The sequence below is a fragment of the Eptatretus burgeri genome, chromosome 10, assembly GCF_056783735.1.
Source record: "Eptatretus burgeri isolate ZD-2024b chromosome 10, Ebu_testis_v1, whole genome shotgun sequence".
NCBI lineage: Eukaryota > Metazoa > Chordata > Myxini > Myxiniformes > Myxinidae > Eptatretus > Eptatretus burgeri.
The window spans coordinates 44,981,327-44,999,673 of NC_140970.1; the positions used below are offsets into that span (position 1 = coordinate 44,981,327).

At 41.5% G+C, this 18,347-nt stretch overlaps 1 protein-coding gene and 1 pseudogene across 4 annotated transcripts in view; one reads left to right on the forward strand and one right to left on the reverse strand.

The window, feature by feature from the left end:
• The window catches only part of LOC147018449 (monocarboxylate transporter 2-like), a 122,824-nt gene extending 113,996 nt beyond the window's left edge, over positions 1-8,828 (forward strand). For all 4 annotated transcript variants that reach the window (XM_085898092.1, XM_085898095.1, XM_085898096.1 and 1 more), the window contains 2 exons: positions 3,500-4,071; positions 5,332-8,828. In XM_085898092.1, coding sequence (XP_085754218.1) covers positions 3,500-4,071; positions 5,332-5,573 — 814 coding nt within the window. In that variant the 3' untranslated portion in view covers positions 5,574-8,828. The remainder of the gene's footprint in view (positions 1-3,499; positions 4,072-5,331) is intronic.
• A 107-nt stretch (positions 8,829-8,935) lies between these two features.
• Positions 8,936-15,159, reverse strand: LOC147018452 (uncharacterized; annotated as a pseudogene).
• Between the last annotated feature and the right edge of the window lie 3,188 nt (positions 15,160-18,347).

Below are 18,347 nucleotides of genomic sequence, written 5' to 3' on the forward strand. Positions count from 1 at the left end.
CAAGTATATAACTGAGATGTATTATATATGCACATAACCCGCACGCATGTTTTTGATTCATGTATCTAAATCGGGTTATGAAGCAGCACAGATCGACAGGCCTTAGACCAAGATGTTAGTCCATGGTGCAGTGCAATTGGAATGATCCCAGGTATATGCAGATGGGGTTATTATGCCTCTGTTGATGAAGTCACCAGAGGCATTATGTTTTTGGGTTATCTGGCTGGCCGTCCGTACATACATCTGTCCGTCCATGATAATTTACTGTTTTGTCTGCAACTGCTTATCCGATTAACATGAAAGTTTCACTATTGGTGCGACTACTCATGTAGAATTTTTTAATGATAATTATGGTGTCATAGGTTATGTGGTGTGGCAGCCATGTTGGAAAAAAAGGAAAAACCTTGGACCTCTGTATCTCAGAACCCGCTCCATGGAAAAAGTTGAAACTTGGCACATGTCAAGTACTCCCTGTCATAATTGACGTCATAAAATCTTTATGACGTCTTAATTGCATACGTCGAACACTTTATTCGATCAGTATGAAAATTTTTGAGTGTTGTCTACGTATAAATTGTATGGGGGGGGGGGAAATGATGACTTAATTGGTCACGTGGTTCAGCAGCCTTTTTTTTTTTAACATAAAAACCTTTAGAAACCCCCTTCAGAATCGTCTTGACAGATTGAGAGGAAACTTCACCCACATGTTCCCAAAGCTTTGGGGATACCAGGTTGTTCAAGATTAATCAACAGGTCATTTGGTCTGGGAGTCATATTGGGTCGAATGAAAATCTTTAAAAAAAATTCTTTCTCTTGAACCACTTGATCAATTGGCGTGAAACTTCACAATTATGATCCATTGCTCATGGAGAATATATGTTTTAAATTTCAACCTGATTGGACGCATGGTTTGGCAGCCAGAATTATTTAATGTTTTGAATCTGGGTTCAGGGATCTAAATCAAACTTGGTACAAGTATGTGTCATGATGTAATAATGTGGGCAGAAAAAAAGGAGACAGATATGGCGGCATTGAAGAGTGCCCTTCTAGTTTTTAATATGAAATAGGTAAAGCCTAGAAACAAGCGACACATGATGGCTTAGAGAGGTTCTTCTTATTGATATTCATTTTTGGTCTGGTATTTGCTCGATAATGCTTCCTTTTTTTTTTTTTTTTTTGCTCAAACTAATTTGTATCTCTGGCTTGTTATCCGAGTTGGCTTTATTGGTTTCTAGTTTACAAAAGATAATGTTGTGGCTTCTCACCCGCCCTGGCGTGCGGGCGAACGCCTTAGCTAATTGCGGTCGCGTGCACCCGCCGAACGTGGCAATCTAGTCGCAGCTTTCGGATCAACGCTGAAATCCAGCTATGGGTGTATTTTTAACCACACCACAACCTTGTCAATGCTCTGCCCGCGCTACAGGGTCGATCGCCGAATTGTCGATTTACCTAATTATTCGCGGGGACAGACTACCGAGAGGTTGTACCTCAACGGGACCTGCTCGGAAACGAGCTCTTTTAAGCAGCTCTTTCCGTCTGCGATTGCCGAGCGGTTTATTATCGCCAAGCCCCGTTGGACCCGATTATCTTATCGGTGTTAAAAACCAGCTATTATTCTGAATGCAATTATGGCAGTTTAATGGAGGAAGGGACGCAACGAGCAGGTGAATATTCAAACAATGGGGGTATTTATTTTACACGCATGCAGTCAATGAAGCAATGGGGGAGGGGGGATGGGGACAGAACACGAGCAAAAAGACCTACAGCCGTTGTTTACTCATTTACATACATGCACTTAACAACAATTCTACTTATTGGACAAGGTGCCACAGACTTCCATGCAAAGACCCCAGAAAAGAAAAGGGACAACAGGGCCCGTAAGCCTTTAATGTTTCTCAGAGCTTGGGAGACTGAAGGAGCTTTGAGAGGCCATGCAGGTTACCTGCCACCCTCGTGGTAACTCGCTGGGCCCTGGTTCGGCGACCCTCGGTGTCTGCCCGCACTTCGCTAGACTCCACCAGTGCCTTCAACGGCGTCTCAAACGGCGATCCGGCTGGCGACTCCTCTCCGGCTTCTACTCGACCAACTCCTCTGTCCAATTCCACTCACTCTGGACTCCAACACTCAACTCTGGCGCTCTCCACACTGACTCGCCAAGGAGACCAAGGAGAGAGACTCTCTCATCAGCTCGCCAACCGCCCACTCTCTCTCCAACCGCCCACTCTCTCTCCAACCGTCCACTCTCCAACCGCCCACTCTCTCTCCAACCGCTGACTCGCTAACCACCCACTCTCTCTCCAATCGCTCTCTTGCCGCCTCCGAACGCGGCGTTGTATCGCCCCCAAGGGGAGGGGCCGCCGTGGGCTCTTTCACCCCAAATCAGCACCCTCCCCAAGTTCACCTTTGAACCTTTACCCAGGCTGGATACGCCCCTCCTCATTCCTGGCGCGGGGGTGGGGGGGGGAGGTAAATCCCAGGCGTGATCGGGATGTCTCTCTTCGGAGCATCTTGTTTTTTTAACTGTTGCTTTTGTTCTCTGGAGGAGGGCTGGTGTGTTGTGGAGATTGACGAGGTTGTTGAGATGTTGTTGTTGCAGTGTGGTTGGCGCTGTGGTGGGGATGGCGTGGTTGTTGAGATGTCGTTGTTGCAGTGTGGTTGGCGCTGTGGTGGGGATGGCATGGTTGTTGAGATGTCTTTGTGGTGGTGGAGGTGGCATGGGTGTAGTGGTGTCGTTGAAGAGATGCTGTTTGTTTGAAAGAGATGTTGGCGGTTGTGGAGAAGGTGGTGAGGAGATGTTGTTTAAAATAAAGATAGAAAAGAATAATACTACCTCAAGATTTACAGCCTGGCATACGAATAATTCCCTTTAGACATCGGTGGGGAAATCTAATCTGGACACACACTTATCGACATAACTGATCTTCGGGGAACCTGAATGGTGATCTGTGAATTTCCACAACCGTAACAATATCAATAAATCAAGATTGTTTTTCCTTTTATTTTGGCAAATAGATCCAAACACTGTGGATTATAGGGTTTCTTCTTCTTCTTCTTCTTAATTTTGGTTCTGGTATCGACTTGAGCGTGCGTTTAAGGCAAACAATTTTTTATCTCCCGAACATTCATTGGGACCAGTAGGTGACATGTATCACAAAGCAATCTTCGCTCTTGTTCTTATAAGTTTTTTATTATTAATTTTGGTCATCCCAACAGATTCTGAACAAGTGTTCAGCAGAAAATGAAGTAACATATTAGGATTCCCAATGGAAAGGTTTACACTATTCCTGTTCTCTTCTCTCGCATCTTTCATTATTCACACCTATCTTTATGGATTTCTGCATTATTTTTCACCTGCATTTGTGGACTTGAAATGCATTTGATTTGTAATGTGCATTGTGCAGAAAGAAGTGTCAATTTTTTATGCAAGTCAATCATGTTCGACCAAACAGCCTCCCCCCGCCCATAACCTTGTTGTTTGTTTGTTTTTTCCTACTCGCAGAACGGCTGCCGATGGTCAGAAAGGTGACAGGCAGGTGGGAGGCCAGGTTGTTACAGCACCTCCACCTTCTCCTACATTGTTACAACGCTTCACAAAAATTTTCGATCTGACACTCTTCCACCACAGAGGGTTTATTATCTACCTCTCTGGTAATGTGATCATGTTCTTTGGATTCTTTGCGCCAATAGTGTTTTTGGCACCGTATGCCAGGCATTCTGGTGTGGACGAGTATTCATCCGCATTCCTCCTCTCAATTCTTGCATTTGTGGACATGGTGGCTCGACCAAGCACAGGCTTTCTTGCCAACTTGCCAAGCATCCGCCCACGGATCCAATACTTCTTCGCATTTGCGATAACCTTCAATGGTGTATGCCACTTGCTTTGCCCACTCGCCACAAGCTATTTGGGCATGGCAATGTATGCCGCGTTCTTTGGTGCTGCCTTTGGTATGGTCAGTGCTATGCTCTTCGAGACTCTCATGGATCTCGTCGGACCTGAAAGGTTTTCCAGCGCTGTTGGTCTTGTCACTATTGTTGAATGCTGCCCAGTGCTCCTTGGGCCACCCATTGGAGGTGAGTTACAAGAGTCATGGGAGCCACAGTTCTTGGTGATCATAAAATTTGCATTTTAACCCTGAATACTCACACATGTAACACATGTGAAAATTCCCCAAAAATCTGTGTCAAGTCAAAGCTCATGGAGGAGCAAATCACGAGATTTGCTTCCCAAATAACGCCCATTGCAGACATTTGGTTACGAGTCCCCATTGGACTTGATCCAAAACGGGGCTTATGATTTGGTCTCGATTTTCGTGTCCGTGCGTGTGTGCATCCATAATCATATTTCAGGCATTTATGGACCAATTTTATTCATACTTGGCACAAAGACAATATGTGGTGATATACTTATGCATATCATTTTGTTTTGCGATGCAATCAAAGATTGCCGACTGGATGTTGAACACGTCCTCAACCATTTCTCGACATGCATTTACCGATGTTGTTCAAACTTGGAAAACAGATAAGGAATGATGGCTTGCGTATATATGCATGTCATTTGTTTTCGAGATCGGATCCAAGATTGCCAACCGGTGGCGATTTTGTTACTTCAATGTGTCCCCAACCGTTTCTCAGATCTGCATGGTCTGATTTTGTTCAAAATTGGCACAAGCACAGTACATGATGGCATACATGTGCACCTCACTTTATTTTGCAATCTGATCAAAGATGGCTGACTGGTAGACTGGCGGCCATTTTAGATGGAAAAACCCCAATGTTGATTGAACACGTCCTTGACCATTTCTCGGAAATGCACTTACCAATATCGTTCAAACTTGGCGCACAGAAAAGGATTGATGGCTTACATTTGCACCTCATTTTCTTTCGAGATCAGATCCATTATGGCCGACTGGTGGCCATTTTAGTTGTAAAAACCCCGATGTTGATTGAACACGTCCCCAACCATTTTTCGGACATGCATTAACGATGTTGTTCAAACTTGGCACAAGCACAGGACATGATGGCATACACGTGCACCTCACTTTATTTTGATCAATGATGGCCGACTGGTAGACTGGCGGCCATTTTAGTTGTACATAAATATGGGCTTGCCCTTTAACTTCGTACAGCAAAAATACATTGGTTCTTGTTAACTTTCGAGGATAAAGACCATTCAATCCAATGGCTCCACCTTCCTTTCAGAACACTTTAACACATCATCTTTGCTTTGGAATACAACTACAGTAATTCTGCCACGAACTCTCACTTGCAAATGAGACTGTCATTCCTGCTTCTAACTGCTGGTGATCATTTACTATTCTTGCACATCCTCAGGCTGGCTGGTGGACATAACAGGTGACTACAAGTACATGTATTTGGTTTGTGGCATCATCGTCATCACTGCTGGTGTATACCTGTTCTTTACCAATATGTACAACTATCGCATGATTGAGCATGAAAAACAGAAAGCACGTAAAGAGGCTGCGACCACAACCCAGCTGGCCGAACGGACTGACGATCATCTGGATCCACTGTCCCTGCTTGGATCTGATGAAATACGAGAGAGTGCAGCGTGACCTTGTGTAGATTATGGTTGACGGGGTGCCTGTAACGGAGAGTTTTTGTTTTTTTTCTGCGACATTTCATTAAGTCAGGTTCCACAAAATATCATTTTAAAGTTTATTGTCACAGCATCTTATCATTTTCAATATTGAATGAAAAATTGTGTAGCTTTGATTATTTGATACTCAACAACTTGACCTGCCACACTTCCAACAATACGTGACTTTTGAAATGTCGTAATCCACCACTGAATGCTCGGTGCAAATGCACAGAAATCCCCGAGTAATGAGGTCCATCAGGGCAGCTAGTTGTCTATCGTTTGCCAGATAAGGATTGAAGCATGAAATGGCTCGCAGAGCTTTCAAAGAATCTGAAAATACTTGCTAATGTACCTGTGAAAAAGGAGTGTGCTTCTGCACAAAGAAAAAGTTGGAAAACTTTCTATTCAAATCGTCCAAAAAGTTGATATCTTGCAGCCGGGACTGCAAAAACTCCCATTGATGTGGGCCTTGAAAGGCCCAAGATTTGTTGACTGGCGGGTTCTAACCAAACCTTCGTGCTTAATACCGATGGGAAAGTCATATCTGGGGCTTGTCGATGCAGAGCCAATAATTTTAATGTGCAGGAATTGTTATTTTTTGCCATACATTTAATAATATATTTGTTTAGAACTATGGATTGTATTTTTAGGTCATCTCTATCATCTCAGTTGAGATGACCTAATAACCCCAGTCTCGAAGTACGTCCGTCCGTCCACAATCAAACCGAGTGGAGACAAATAACCAATAGTGGAATGGATAGAGGTCGATGAGACATGCACAATGATATAACTTTCAATGTCGTCCAAGGTCGAGGTCAACGTCACGAGGCTGTCAAAGTTGCGAAAATCGTCGATTTCAAATCGTATCTCCTCCCTCATTTATCAAGAGAGATGAAATGTTATTAGTGATTCAGATACTATGGACTATTATCAAGAACAACACGAGCCATTTTTTTGAAATTTGCTCTCGTTCCGATTTTATAGCCCTTCAAACTTCGTTTTGATTCCCCGTATGGGTCGTTCATAAAGTGCATACAAAAATAAAAGTATTAAAAAATGAAGAACCGGGACTCTCCGAGACAAATATTACATTTGAAGCTTTTGTCAGATTTAACTAAAACAATGGAACACAAGTTTATATGCACACTTACTTTCATTTATGACATTAACATTGTCTTGAATGTCAATTTGTACTTTCATTTTCATAAATGACGTGCTGTGATATTAAAAGAAAAAGGTAAATTACACCGCAAGGGACTGCATCGTCATGGCTTACAAACATCGGTTCATAAGGAACTGCTGGCTTTGTAAGCGATTAGCGATTTATGAGGGGGTGGGTGGGTGGTTTTGAAACCCGGAAGTAGAGCGTACATACTTTATGAACTGCCCCTATTCCAGTCTGGCACAGAGTTACTTTCGACCTCTGGCAGAGATGACCGGCACTCCCGTTCGGGGGTATTTTTTAATAGGCCCAGTTAGTGTGTATGTGACGTGTTGGGTATATGATCCATGTCATGATGTTTGTTTGGGGTAGAACACTGCCATGTCTCGAACATGACTCATGTCATTGTGTGTGTGTGTGTGGTGGTGGGGAGGGGGGGTGGTGGGGGGGGTAAAAAACTGGTTTGTCAGGTACATGATTTGGGTGGGAGGTTTTTTTTGTTTGTTTGTTTTGGGGGGAAGGGGAAGGGGTTAAAAACGGCATTTATTTTAAGTGTTTCTCTGTATTTAACAGTGAAGGCCCTTCAATTGAAATGTCAGTGGCCATTTTGAACTAAATTTCTGGTAGCCAACTTGAAAATATAAGCCAGTGGCCATTTTGAAAGAAAAAAAAAAAAAACAACTAAAAAGGGCTTCCTCTTTTCTTTTTTAAAAATCTGAACGATCAACTGGTATTTATTTATTTTTATTTGGCCTTAAGAGACTTTCATTCTCAGATTTTGTGCCGGCAACACCAGGTTTAAAAGTGCACTGCGAGCCGAACCACGTCGGTGAAATGCATACAGTGCATGTGCTAAAGGCCTCCAGCATTCATACGTCATTTTAAAAGTCACGTATTTGTGGATTTAGATGATTTTGTGTTTTTTTTCTTAAAATTGGTTGACAAGTTTAAGTAATCTGAGGTTTTTTGTTGTTGTTGTTTGTTTTTTGTTTTTGTTATTCCCCCTTCCCTCCACTGATGGTGGTGATCACTACCAATATGCTTGGTTTCATATGAATGGTCAATTTTAATATTTTGCTTTGTAATACATGTGCACACTTAACGATGTAATTATTTCCCCCTTTTACCCTCAAATCTGCAATGGCTTATCAAGGAAACTTATTTTGACCTAGAAACGAGCTTTCCATAAGGTGGTGCTTATCTCAGGCCTGTTGAGGCTGCTCGCTTGTGTACCAAAGCAACAAACACCATTGTGTGCGAACAACACCGGCTGCTTACTACTATTATAAGATATGTCATGAAAGCTTGATTGTCTGTTTTTTTTCTGTATTGTAAAAGATATAGGTCACAAAAGCAAGTATATTTTGGATGCAAAAGTATTACATTGACTCGGTAATTTTGTACATACACCCAGTCAATCAAAATTGGTTCATCGTTTTGTGAACCAATGTAGCTTTATTCGAAACACTTATTTAGCACAACTGCTTCCTCTTATTAGCAGTTTTATTTTATTTTATTTCTATACTGCCATTATTTCAGGCTTTTTACTATTTAAAAAGAACAGCCTTTAAATAGAATGTTACATTCTTAAAGTAGCATTTGTGTTTGCATTTGATTCATATTTTTCTTTCAACACATTTCTAGCAGCTCCTCAATGCCCAACTGAGGTTGTATCCACATTTGATGTCACAAAATGAGCCAGCTGGACTTGTAAAGATGCCTCGTACAACCAAATGGACTCGGCTACAAGCTATTAAAAGCAGTTAGATACGTGTGCATGTGGTTCCACGTGTAATAACTTATTTGGAGCTTCCTTTGTAGAAAGACCTTTAAAATTTGAAGTGTGGGTACAACCACAGAATGGTTCTTGTAAAGTGCTGCTGGACACGGTAGAGACTTGGTAGAAAGAAAGTTGATGCACTGCCACACGACAGCACAGAGGATGGTTTATATTGATTACTGCACCCGTTCTTTGTCAGAAATCTATACCTTGTAGTTGTATCTGATTGTCTCCTTTCCCTCCCTGCCTCTTCTCTCTTTCATAAAGAGGTTTCAACTTCATGCTTATCCTACTTTGTCACCAGTTTTTGTTGGCCTTGTATGTTGTGTATATAAATGAACAAAGCCAAAAATGAAATTACTTTTGCTGGAGAGATGATAGTGTTTCTTTTCAATCAGCCCAAGAGCTTGGTATATGATGGAGGCTCAACTGCGTAGTACACATCCTTCCCTCCAACTACACGAGGTAAGACATTTTTAAATACAAAAATCTTGTCTGATGGGGTAGTTAAATGACAGAGGGCAGCAGGTTAACAGACTGACAGGGGAACAGATATAGACACGAGACAATAACATCACAGGAGTGGATGAGTGGCAGAAAGTGGTGGGGTAATGTTTTTTTTTTTTTTTTTTTTTAGCAAGAATAGAAGAAAACAGTCGTGGACATGGAAGAAATTGTGAGATGATTGGCCGCACTCATTAAAGACCGACAGAGTTCCATGGTAGAATAGAGGGATTAATGAATGGAGGTGAGTGTCAACCCCAGAACTGGGGAAGGTAACCAGGTATACTATTCTGGAAGAACTTGTGTGGCATGTGTGGACTGGGGGGGGACAAGATGGTGGGATGAGCAAGGCTTAGATAGAAATGAGGTGAAAGAAAATTAGAGTGGAATGACCAACTAGTCTTACTCGTGAATGCTAATGTCAATCTGATTCTGATTATGGTGAGTGAGGAAAAGATCTTGGGATTTGATGTCTCAGATATATACCAATAACATGGAGAGCTTTGGACTTGACTGCCTCGAGAGGAGCAAGCTGAGAAGCAGCTGTGCAAGATCAGAGTGTAGGGAAATACTGTGATGCTTTGGATGAAGGTCTTGTCTACTATGATGAGCTGAGTCACTCAGAATGGATCTTGCTCTGCAGATATCAAGGTGTCAGCCTACCTTGGAAGCTAATGTGTTTATGTGGTCCTGCAAAGATGGGTTGTGGCAGATTGTGAGACCTAGGAGCTTTAGGCAATGCACCTGTTCCAGACATTGGCCAGAGAAGTAAAGTGGGGAGTTTGAAAGCCAATCCTCGTCATGGGACAGAGGGAGAGCATGGGATTTGCTTGTGTTGATGTTGCAGGTATTTGACCAACAACTTGATTTCTTAGACAGGGCAAACACAAGGAAAAAACTAATATTTTTTCCAGTCTAGGTTTTCTCAGTGAATTCATCATTCTGAACCCATACCATTTGATATGAGCTTGGGGGCAACCCAGAATTTTGCCTTAAATTCAAGATGGTGGCCAAAATCCAAAATTGCCAGCAAAATTACCTTAAGGAGATTTATAGCGAACGCAGTGAGCTTCATACTTAACGTGTGCACGTGAGAGAATAAGAAACAACAACAACAACAACAACAACAACAACATAATACCACTGGCTATTTGGAATCCGTGTCATTGGATATGACCTTTTGCTTCTGGTTGTTGTTAAACGCTGTGCGGTGTATAAACACGATTGGGTTTTATTTCTATCTTGTGAATATTACTTAACGTGTGTACATGAGAGAATAGGAAACAACAAAAACAACACAATACCCTGGCAATTGTGAATCCGTGTGGTTGGCTATGACCCTTTTGCTTCCGTTTTTTTTTTTTTTGCTTCTGGTTTGTTTTTGTTTCCGGTTTTTGTCATGGGGAACGATGCATGCCGGGAGATAAAGGCATCGTCGGAGACATGAAAGACCCAAATATCAGACATGGTGTATATTTCCTCCACTGATTTTAATAAATATATCTCCCGCATCATCAAAAAATAATTTTTATCGTGATTTGCGTTATTTGATCGCCGATCCCGAATCCAGGCCGAAGTAACCGGAAATTACGTATAGAGTTGTGAACAAGTTATAGGTAAAGCCAGAAGTGAATGTAAGAAGAATAATATGGAATAGGCAAAGCCAAGAAGCGAACGTAGAATTCTTACATTAGCTTCTTAAATATATCAAATTCAACCATCTTTTGCGATGAAAAAATAAATATTACCTTAACATTACCTTCACAACAACAACTACACTGCCAAGAACAGGATCTCATCTGCAAAAATAAATATTACCTCAACATTACCTTCACAACAACAACTACACCGCCTAGAACAGGATCTCATCTGCAAGAATAAATATTACCTTAACATTACCTTTACAACAACAACAACACCGCCGAGAACAGGATCTCATCGAAAAAAATAAATACTAGAAGTGAACGTAGAATTCTTCTTAAATTTGTTTCTGACTTTACCTACAACTTGTTCACAACTGTATACGCAATTTCTGGTTACTTTGGCCTGGATTCGGAATCAGTGATCAATTAACGTAAATCACGATTAAAAATTATTTTTTGATGATGTGGGAGATATATTTATTAAAATCAGTGGAGGAAATATACACCATGTCTAATATTATTTGAGTCTTTCATGTCTTCGATGATGCCTTTATCTCCCGGCATGCATCATTCCTCATGACAAAAACCGGAAACAAAAAAAAAAAACGGAAGCAAAAGGGTCATAGGCAACGACACGGATTCACAATTGCCAGAGTATTGTGTTGTTGTTTCCTATTCTCTCATGTGTACACGTTAAGTAATATTCACAAGATAGAAATAAAACCCAATCGTGTTTGTACACCGCACAGCGTTAAAAAACAACCGGAAGCAAAAGGTCATAGCTAACGACACGGATTCCAAATAGGAAGGGGTATTGTGTTGTTGTTGTTTCATATTCTCTCATGTGTACGCGTTAAGTATGAAGCTCACTGCGTTTGCTACTATGTTCGCTTCGAGTATTTATTTTTTTAGATGCGATCCTGTTCTAGGTAGTGTAGTTGTCGTTGTGAAGGTAATGTTGAGGATTTTTTTTTTCAGATGAGATCCTGTTCTGGGCGGTGTAGTTGTTAAAGTAATGTAGAGGTATAATGTTGAGGTAATATATATTTTTTAGATGAGATCCTGTTCTAGGCAGTGTAGTTGTAATTGTGAAGGTAATGTTGAGGTAATATTTATTTTTTTAGATGAGATCCTGTTCTAGGCAGTGTAGTTGTCATTGTGAAGGTAATGTTGAGGATTTTTTTTCAGATGAGATGCTGTTCTGGGCAGTGTAGTTGTTAAGGTAATGTAGAGGTATAATGTTGAGGTAATATTTATTTTTTTAAATGAGATCCTGTTCTAGGTGGTGTAGTTGTCGTTGTGAAGGTAATGTTGAGGATATTTTTTTCAGATGAGTTCCTGTGCTAGGCGGTGTAGTTGTTGTTGTGAAGGTAATGTTGAGGTAATATTTATTTTTGCAGATGAGATCCTGTTCTAGGCGGTGTAGTTGTCGTTGTGAAGGTAATGCTTGGGTAATATTTATTTTTTCATTGCAAAAAGACTAATTTGATATATTTAAGAACCGAATGCAAGAAGAATTCTACGTTCCCTTCTCGGCTTTGCCTCTTCCATATTGCTGCCTCGTAGTGTTTCCTGTGAAGGTTTTTTCAGTGGTTCTGTCATCCTGAACATATATCCTTTGAGATTAGCTTGCTAGCCACCCAGGATTTGGCCTAAAATCCAAGATGGCCACCAAAAATCAAAATGGCTGCCAAAATTAAATTAATTACGTTTATACTGCCTTATAGTTTTCCTGTCAAATTTTTCTCAGCAGTTCCGACATACTGGACCTATAGCCTTTAAAATTAGCTTGAGGCCCACCCAGGATTTGACCTCAAATCCAAGATAGCCGCCAAAATCATCTTAATTATATTCAAACAACCTCTTAGGTTTTTCCTGTCAAAGTTTTCTTCGTGGTTCTGCCATTCCAAACCTATGTCCTTTGTAATTAGCTCGGAGGGCACCCAGGATTTGGCCTCAAATGCAAGATGGCGACGAAAAACCAAAATGGCCACCAAAATTACCTCCAGATTGAATAAATAAGGGTTCTCTTTTCCTGTTAAATTAACTTTTTGTATCTAATATGGGGTTTTTAATGGTACCGGAAATTGATTTTGGAGTCGAGAATACTCAACTGAGCTTTATTATCATGTAAATACGACATTCTCACTCAAAATGAGCCACAAAATGTAAATTGAGAAAATATTAACTGCATTTTCTGGTCATCCAACAGTTCAATTCACCAACAAAATGGGCAATACAAACACATAGTTAAGATAGAACTGCAAGTCCAGAGTTAATGTTCATTTGCTATTATCCAAGTAACTGTCCATCTGTGAGTCAGATGAGTGGACTGCTCTAATACTGCCAGAAGAGGTAGCCGACTGCTCTTCAATGCTGTCGCTTCCAGTACTCTCGTCCCCTCCTGTGCTGTTGTCTCCTCTGTCCCCACTATGGCTGGGTCTTGTTCTTCTCTTCTTCTTTGGGGGCTGGGCTGTGTCTCTCCTATCTTCTGTGTCTGCATCATAATTAATGTCACCTGCATGATCGGAAATGATGTGAATGCTTTGTCAAATTGATTTCGATAATATAAGGCTGTGAATTGTATTACTAAATGACAAACAACAAGTCTGAAACAGCAATTGGAAACCTTGCGTAGCTTTACTATAAATAAATGTATATTTACCTGGTGTTAATCTTCCTCTGCTGCTCGTCACCGAAATGCTTGGTGGGAATTGGGAGCAGGTGAACCATATTGGCCGAATACCATCTTACGTTTCTTCCCAACCTTTGTGTTTGATGGAAGGATACTCAATATCTTGTTTCAGACATTGATACCAGATGAAAGCTTGTAAATTACTCCTCTTGAGGTGTTCGTTGGTGCTACTCTCATCTGGCAAGATACTTGAACTGGATTTCACTTTCTGCTTGTCATACATTCTGATCCTTGTTCTTACATACTCTTCATGTTCACTTCCAGCATACATGCAGGTTCTAAAGAAGGTTTTAGCATCGGCGATGTCTTCAAGTGAAGTGCGCGATGTGCCAAGTTGTGAGAGGAGTTGGAACTTTCCCAGTTTCTTCGTCTTTTTCAGGGGTTTTACTTTACCAACACCAAATGGAAAAGAGGTTGTATCGCACCCTGTAATGGTGTGATAGGCAGGAAGTGCTTGACACATTTCGTCACCAAATCGGTCAGTTAGAGCTTTGACGCTAACATACCTCTCATGGTCAATCTTCATCATCCAGTCTTGTGGTGGTTTATTGACAGAATAAGCATAGGTCAGGAGAACAAAGACATCTGTATCTGTCGTCCTCACAAGTACAGGATCTGTTGACTTGGATGCATGGAGGGTGAGTCTGGTGTCAGCTTCATGGTGGTTGCAGGAGTCAAGCATCTCGATTTTGAGTTGCGTTATTAACCAGGTATTATCTTCCTCTGTCACAGTTAGTGGAACTTTCAACTTGGATCTCACAGCATCGGTCTTGTAGTCATCGACTTGAAATCTCATCAGTTCTGTCTTATTTTCTGAGTTTTGCAGAAATGAGTCCCAATCTTTCCCTTTGGGTATGTCCTGTTCAGAGCTTGTGATGCGAGTTCTTCTTCCAGGTGTGCGACAGTGATGTTGAGTGAGCTATTTCATTGTGGCTTTACTGTATGAATCAAATATGATTCCCAGTTGCTGCGGTTTGGAGTTACTTTCTGGTAAGCACAATTTCAAGAGGGCTGTTGCATATTTTCCCCAAGTTTGCTGAGCAGGAACAGATTTCACAGCAGCCATTCCATATGTAAGCCAATTTCCTTAATGTGGCGGGTTCTCACGGACTGATTCAGACTCTTCTATGAGGTAGTTCCTCAATGCTGCTTTTGAACCTTGTCTCAAATCTCTCTCTGGTGTGACTTGAGCTAGTGGGACAGTCGTCAAAGGAGATGAATGTGTCTCTGCTGGAGATGTTGCTTTGCCTACCAGTAAACCGAAGGCCTTTCTGTATTCTTTCAGGATATTAACAACTTTTGGGTCTTTCTTGGCCTTCTCCATCCTGGTTTCGATCTTGAGCTTGGTAATCTTATCGAAGAAATTGACTCGTTCTTCCCAACTGGCTTTGAGTCTCAAGTCAACACAATCTTTATATTTCTGTTCTCCAGCTTCTTCGGATGACATAAATCCTCTTACACATCACAATCGATTTCCACACCAGTTTTCATATGACGAGTGGGACCATTCAGGAATGTGTCGAAGTATTTGTCAAGCTGAAGTACTAGATTATGAATCATATTTTCATGGTGTATTCGGGCCACTATTGTGGTCTCTTTGTGGGTCGAGGAGGTGATGATATTTAGCCTTTTCTTCAGTGTTGCTCCGATCTTAGCCATGATATGATTGGTCTTGACGAATGTGTCTGTTGTGCTCTCATTGGTGCTGTATCCACCTTGCATTGGATCACCTCTGACCTTTACTTCTTGGTTGATTGTGGTCTCAGTTATCAAATCCCCATGGATTGCAGAGAAGGGCTCCAAGACAATGGCACACCATCTGGAAATTTTTCCCTCACCCAGTTCCCATAATTATTGCACAGCCCCTAAACCCTGCTTTCCGAGAACGGAACATTCTGGGTGACAAATAAGACTAAATATCAATTTGGAGATAATTTTGATGGCCATTTTGGTTTTTTGTGGCCATCTTGCATTTGAGGCGAAATCCTGGGTGCCCTCCAAACTAATAACAAAGGACATAGGTTTGGAATGGTGGAACCACTGAGAAAACTTTGGCAGGAAAACATGAGGTAGTTTGAATATAAATAAGATGATTCTGGCAGCTATCTTGGATTTGAGATCAAATCCTGGGTGTCCCTCAAGCTAATTTTAAAGGCTATAGGTCCAGTATGCCAGAACTGCTGAGAAAAATTTGATAGGAAAAACTATAAGGCAGTATAAAACTAATTAATTTAATTTTGCCAGGCATTTTGATTTTTGGTGGCCATCTTGGATTTTATGCCAAATCCTGGGTGGCTCCCAAGCTAATCTCAAAGGATATATGTTCAGGATGACAGAACCACTGAAAAACTGACAGGAAACACTACGAGGCAGTATAAATCTTCTAAAGGTAATTTTGGTGGCAATTTTGGATTTTGGCCACCATCTTGAATTTGAGGCAAAATTCTGGGTGGCCCCAAGCTCATATCCAATGGTATGGGTTCAGGATGATTAATCCACTGAGAAAACCTTGACTGGAAAAAATGTTAGACAGGGCAAACCCAAGGAAAAATTATCTTCCCAGATGCACAGAGATGGGTGCTGCAGAATGCTGCCTCTCAAGGGTCGTGTATTGTTTTGCACAGGGTGGAATTGCCTGCAAAATTGTACAGAGGCTTATCCAGCGGTGTCTCGATGTCGACCAATGTCTTCAAAATCGTTGCCTTGAAAACCAGACTCAAGTGGGAGATCTCAGGGCTATTCCATCAAAGCAACCAGTTGTATGTTTGTTCAGAAAAATCTAATAATTATTCAAGAAGGGGTCCCTCAATATCATTTACAGACAGCTTCAAAAGTAAGGTTGGGTTACACATTGTATCAAAAGTTCGATCGATGGCCCTTGTCTCCCATTTGTTGTTTTGTGCATTCATACATTTGTTTTTTCCTTTGGTGTCCCCCCCCCACTTCAGTTTTCAAAGGTCGTGAGAAAGCTGACCCTACACATGTAAGAGGTAGGACAACACAGGACTTGACATCAGACAGGCAGCTATTGATCTTTGGGGGAGGGGGCATTTCCCAGTACATATTGGGTTCTGGAAGTGTTTTTCTCTTGGTCAGCAAGTCATTTTAAACGGGATATCGCCCTCCCAAAGCGATACCAACCCACAGGGTTTATCGATGCTCTATCCTCTAAATGCTGAGTGTCAAGCAAGGAAGCAGTACACGATTTTTAAAGGATTGTATTATGATTCTGGAAGGGTTCAAATCGAATGGCCGACTTCTCAGGCTCTTGGTGGTGTTGTGGCTCGAGTGTCCCCTGAGTCTTAGCACAGTAAATAATTTGTTGTATTTAAAGAAGCAATGTATCCATGGTACAAGAGCCGAGCTGGAGAAGAAGTGTGCAGCAATGATAGAATTCCATCTTGCTGATAATTGAGAGCAGGCTGACCAGTTTGTAGTGAAGTTCACTAGTCTGCTCTGGATCATCTCACTCGCAATAAAATAGCCATAACGAGAAGGGCACTCAGTAGAGCGCATACCTCCACTACGCAATACCTGATCCATGAGAACATATCGGGCCCAATGCATTTTTGAAAAATCATGATATTCAGTCCAATATCGTTTTTAGCCCTCTCTCTCTCAATGGTGAAGAATCACTTTAAAAATTAAATAACTCTCGGATCTGGATCTGGATTCTGATCTTCACTAAAATCGAATCAGTTCATCCTTGTCACACACCCAACCTGCCCACCAAGTTATTCGTCCATAACTTTTTTCAGAGATCGTGCTATGTATCGTCTTTGGCCCTATCTCTCTATGATGAAGAATCACCAAATGAAACGGAAGACCAAGAAGGAACCCGAAGAAGCGTTTTTCGCATTTGCCATAATCTTCAATGGCGGTGTGTCTGTGGTGCAAACATCAATGTGTGTCTATGGTACAAAGAGCAAAGATGGAGTCATCAGGAGGTACCTGGATAGGATTGCAGTTCCAGCTGCTACTCCATCAACCCTCAAAACCCATCCATGCACAGCCAAGTGAGTCTCACAGAGAAGTTTCTGCAGGCATTCACTTCTGAGAGAGAGAGACAGAGATAACAAAAGAGAGGAATAGAGAGTAAAAGAGATAAATAAATAAAAAGAAAGAAGAAAAGGCAAGAATTAGAATGAATAAAGAGAATTGTGGAAGTAGAAAAAAAAAATTAGAAAGAAAGGAACAAGAAACAAAGATGTGGGAAAGAACCTGGACAGATAGATTTCAGCAGTTAGTCCCCAGGCTCAAACCCAGCAACATGTACAAGCTACCAGAGGTCTATCAGCGAGAGGCAGGTCGGTGGTCATTCTGCCTTCTAACGTCTCCTCTCTGGCCTAACTTCCCCTGTTCTGTCTGTGATCTGTCTCCCCTATATTTCCTCAGTACACTCAAGGTCTGCCAAAAACCCCTTTCTGGTGAAACTGCCAAAATCAAGAATCACTGCTCACCTTCACTCTTTCATTCCTCTTTATTCCCACCTCTGGAACAAACTCCCACACTCTCTTCAATCCCACTCGTCCCTCCAGGTCTTCAAGACAGCTGTTCACCACCATCTCTTATCTTCTCCCATCTAAAATCTTGATCTTTATGGCCCCTGTTAATCCACCCCAAACCCACTTCCTTCATATTCCCTGTTTTCCTTCCTGAAAGTCCCTGTCGTACCATTTTGCTTCCCCCATGTAGCCTGCCCCATCCTTCTCCCTTTCACAGATATGCTATTGCCTTTGTTCTCCACTATTTTGTGCTTCCCAGTCCCACCCTTTTTGTCTCCTGCCTTGTTTCTGTGTATTAGCTCTGACACGAGCCTTCACTTCGTAGACAAAAAAGCAGTCCACACAGCATCAGGATATGGTACAAACATAATGAAACAGAAGACCAAGAAGCAACCCAAAGAAGGAAAGAGCAAAGATCAGGTTACTTTCATCGAAAAAAAAAAATTGACATTCAAAACC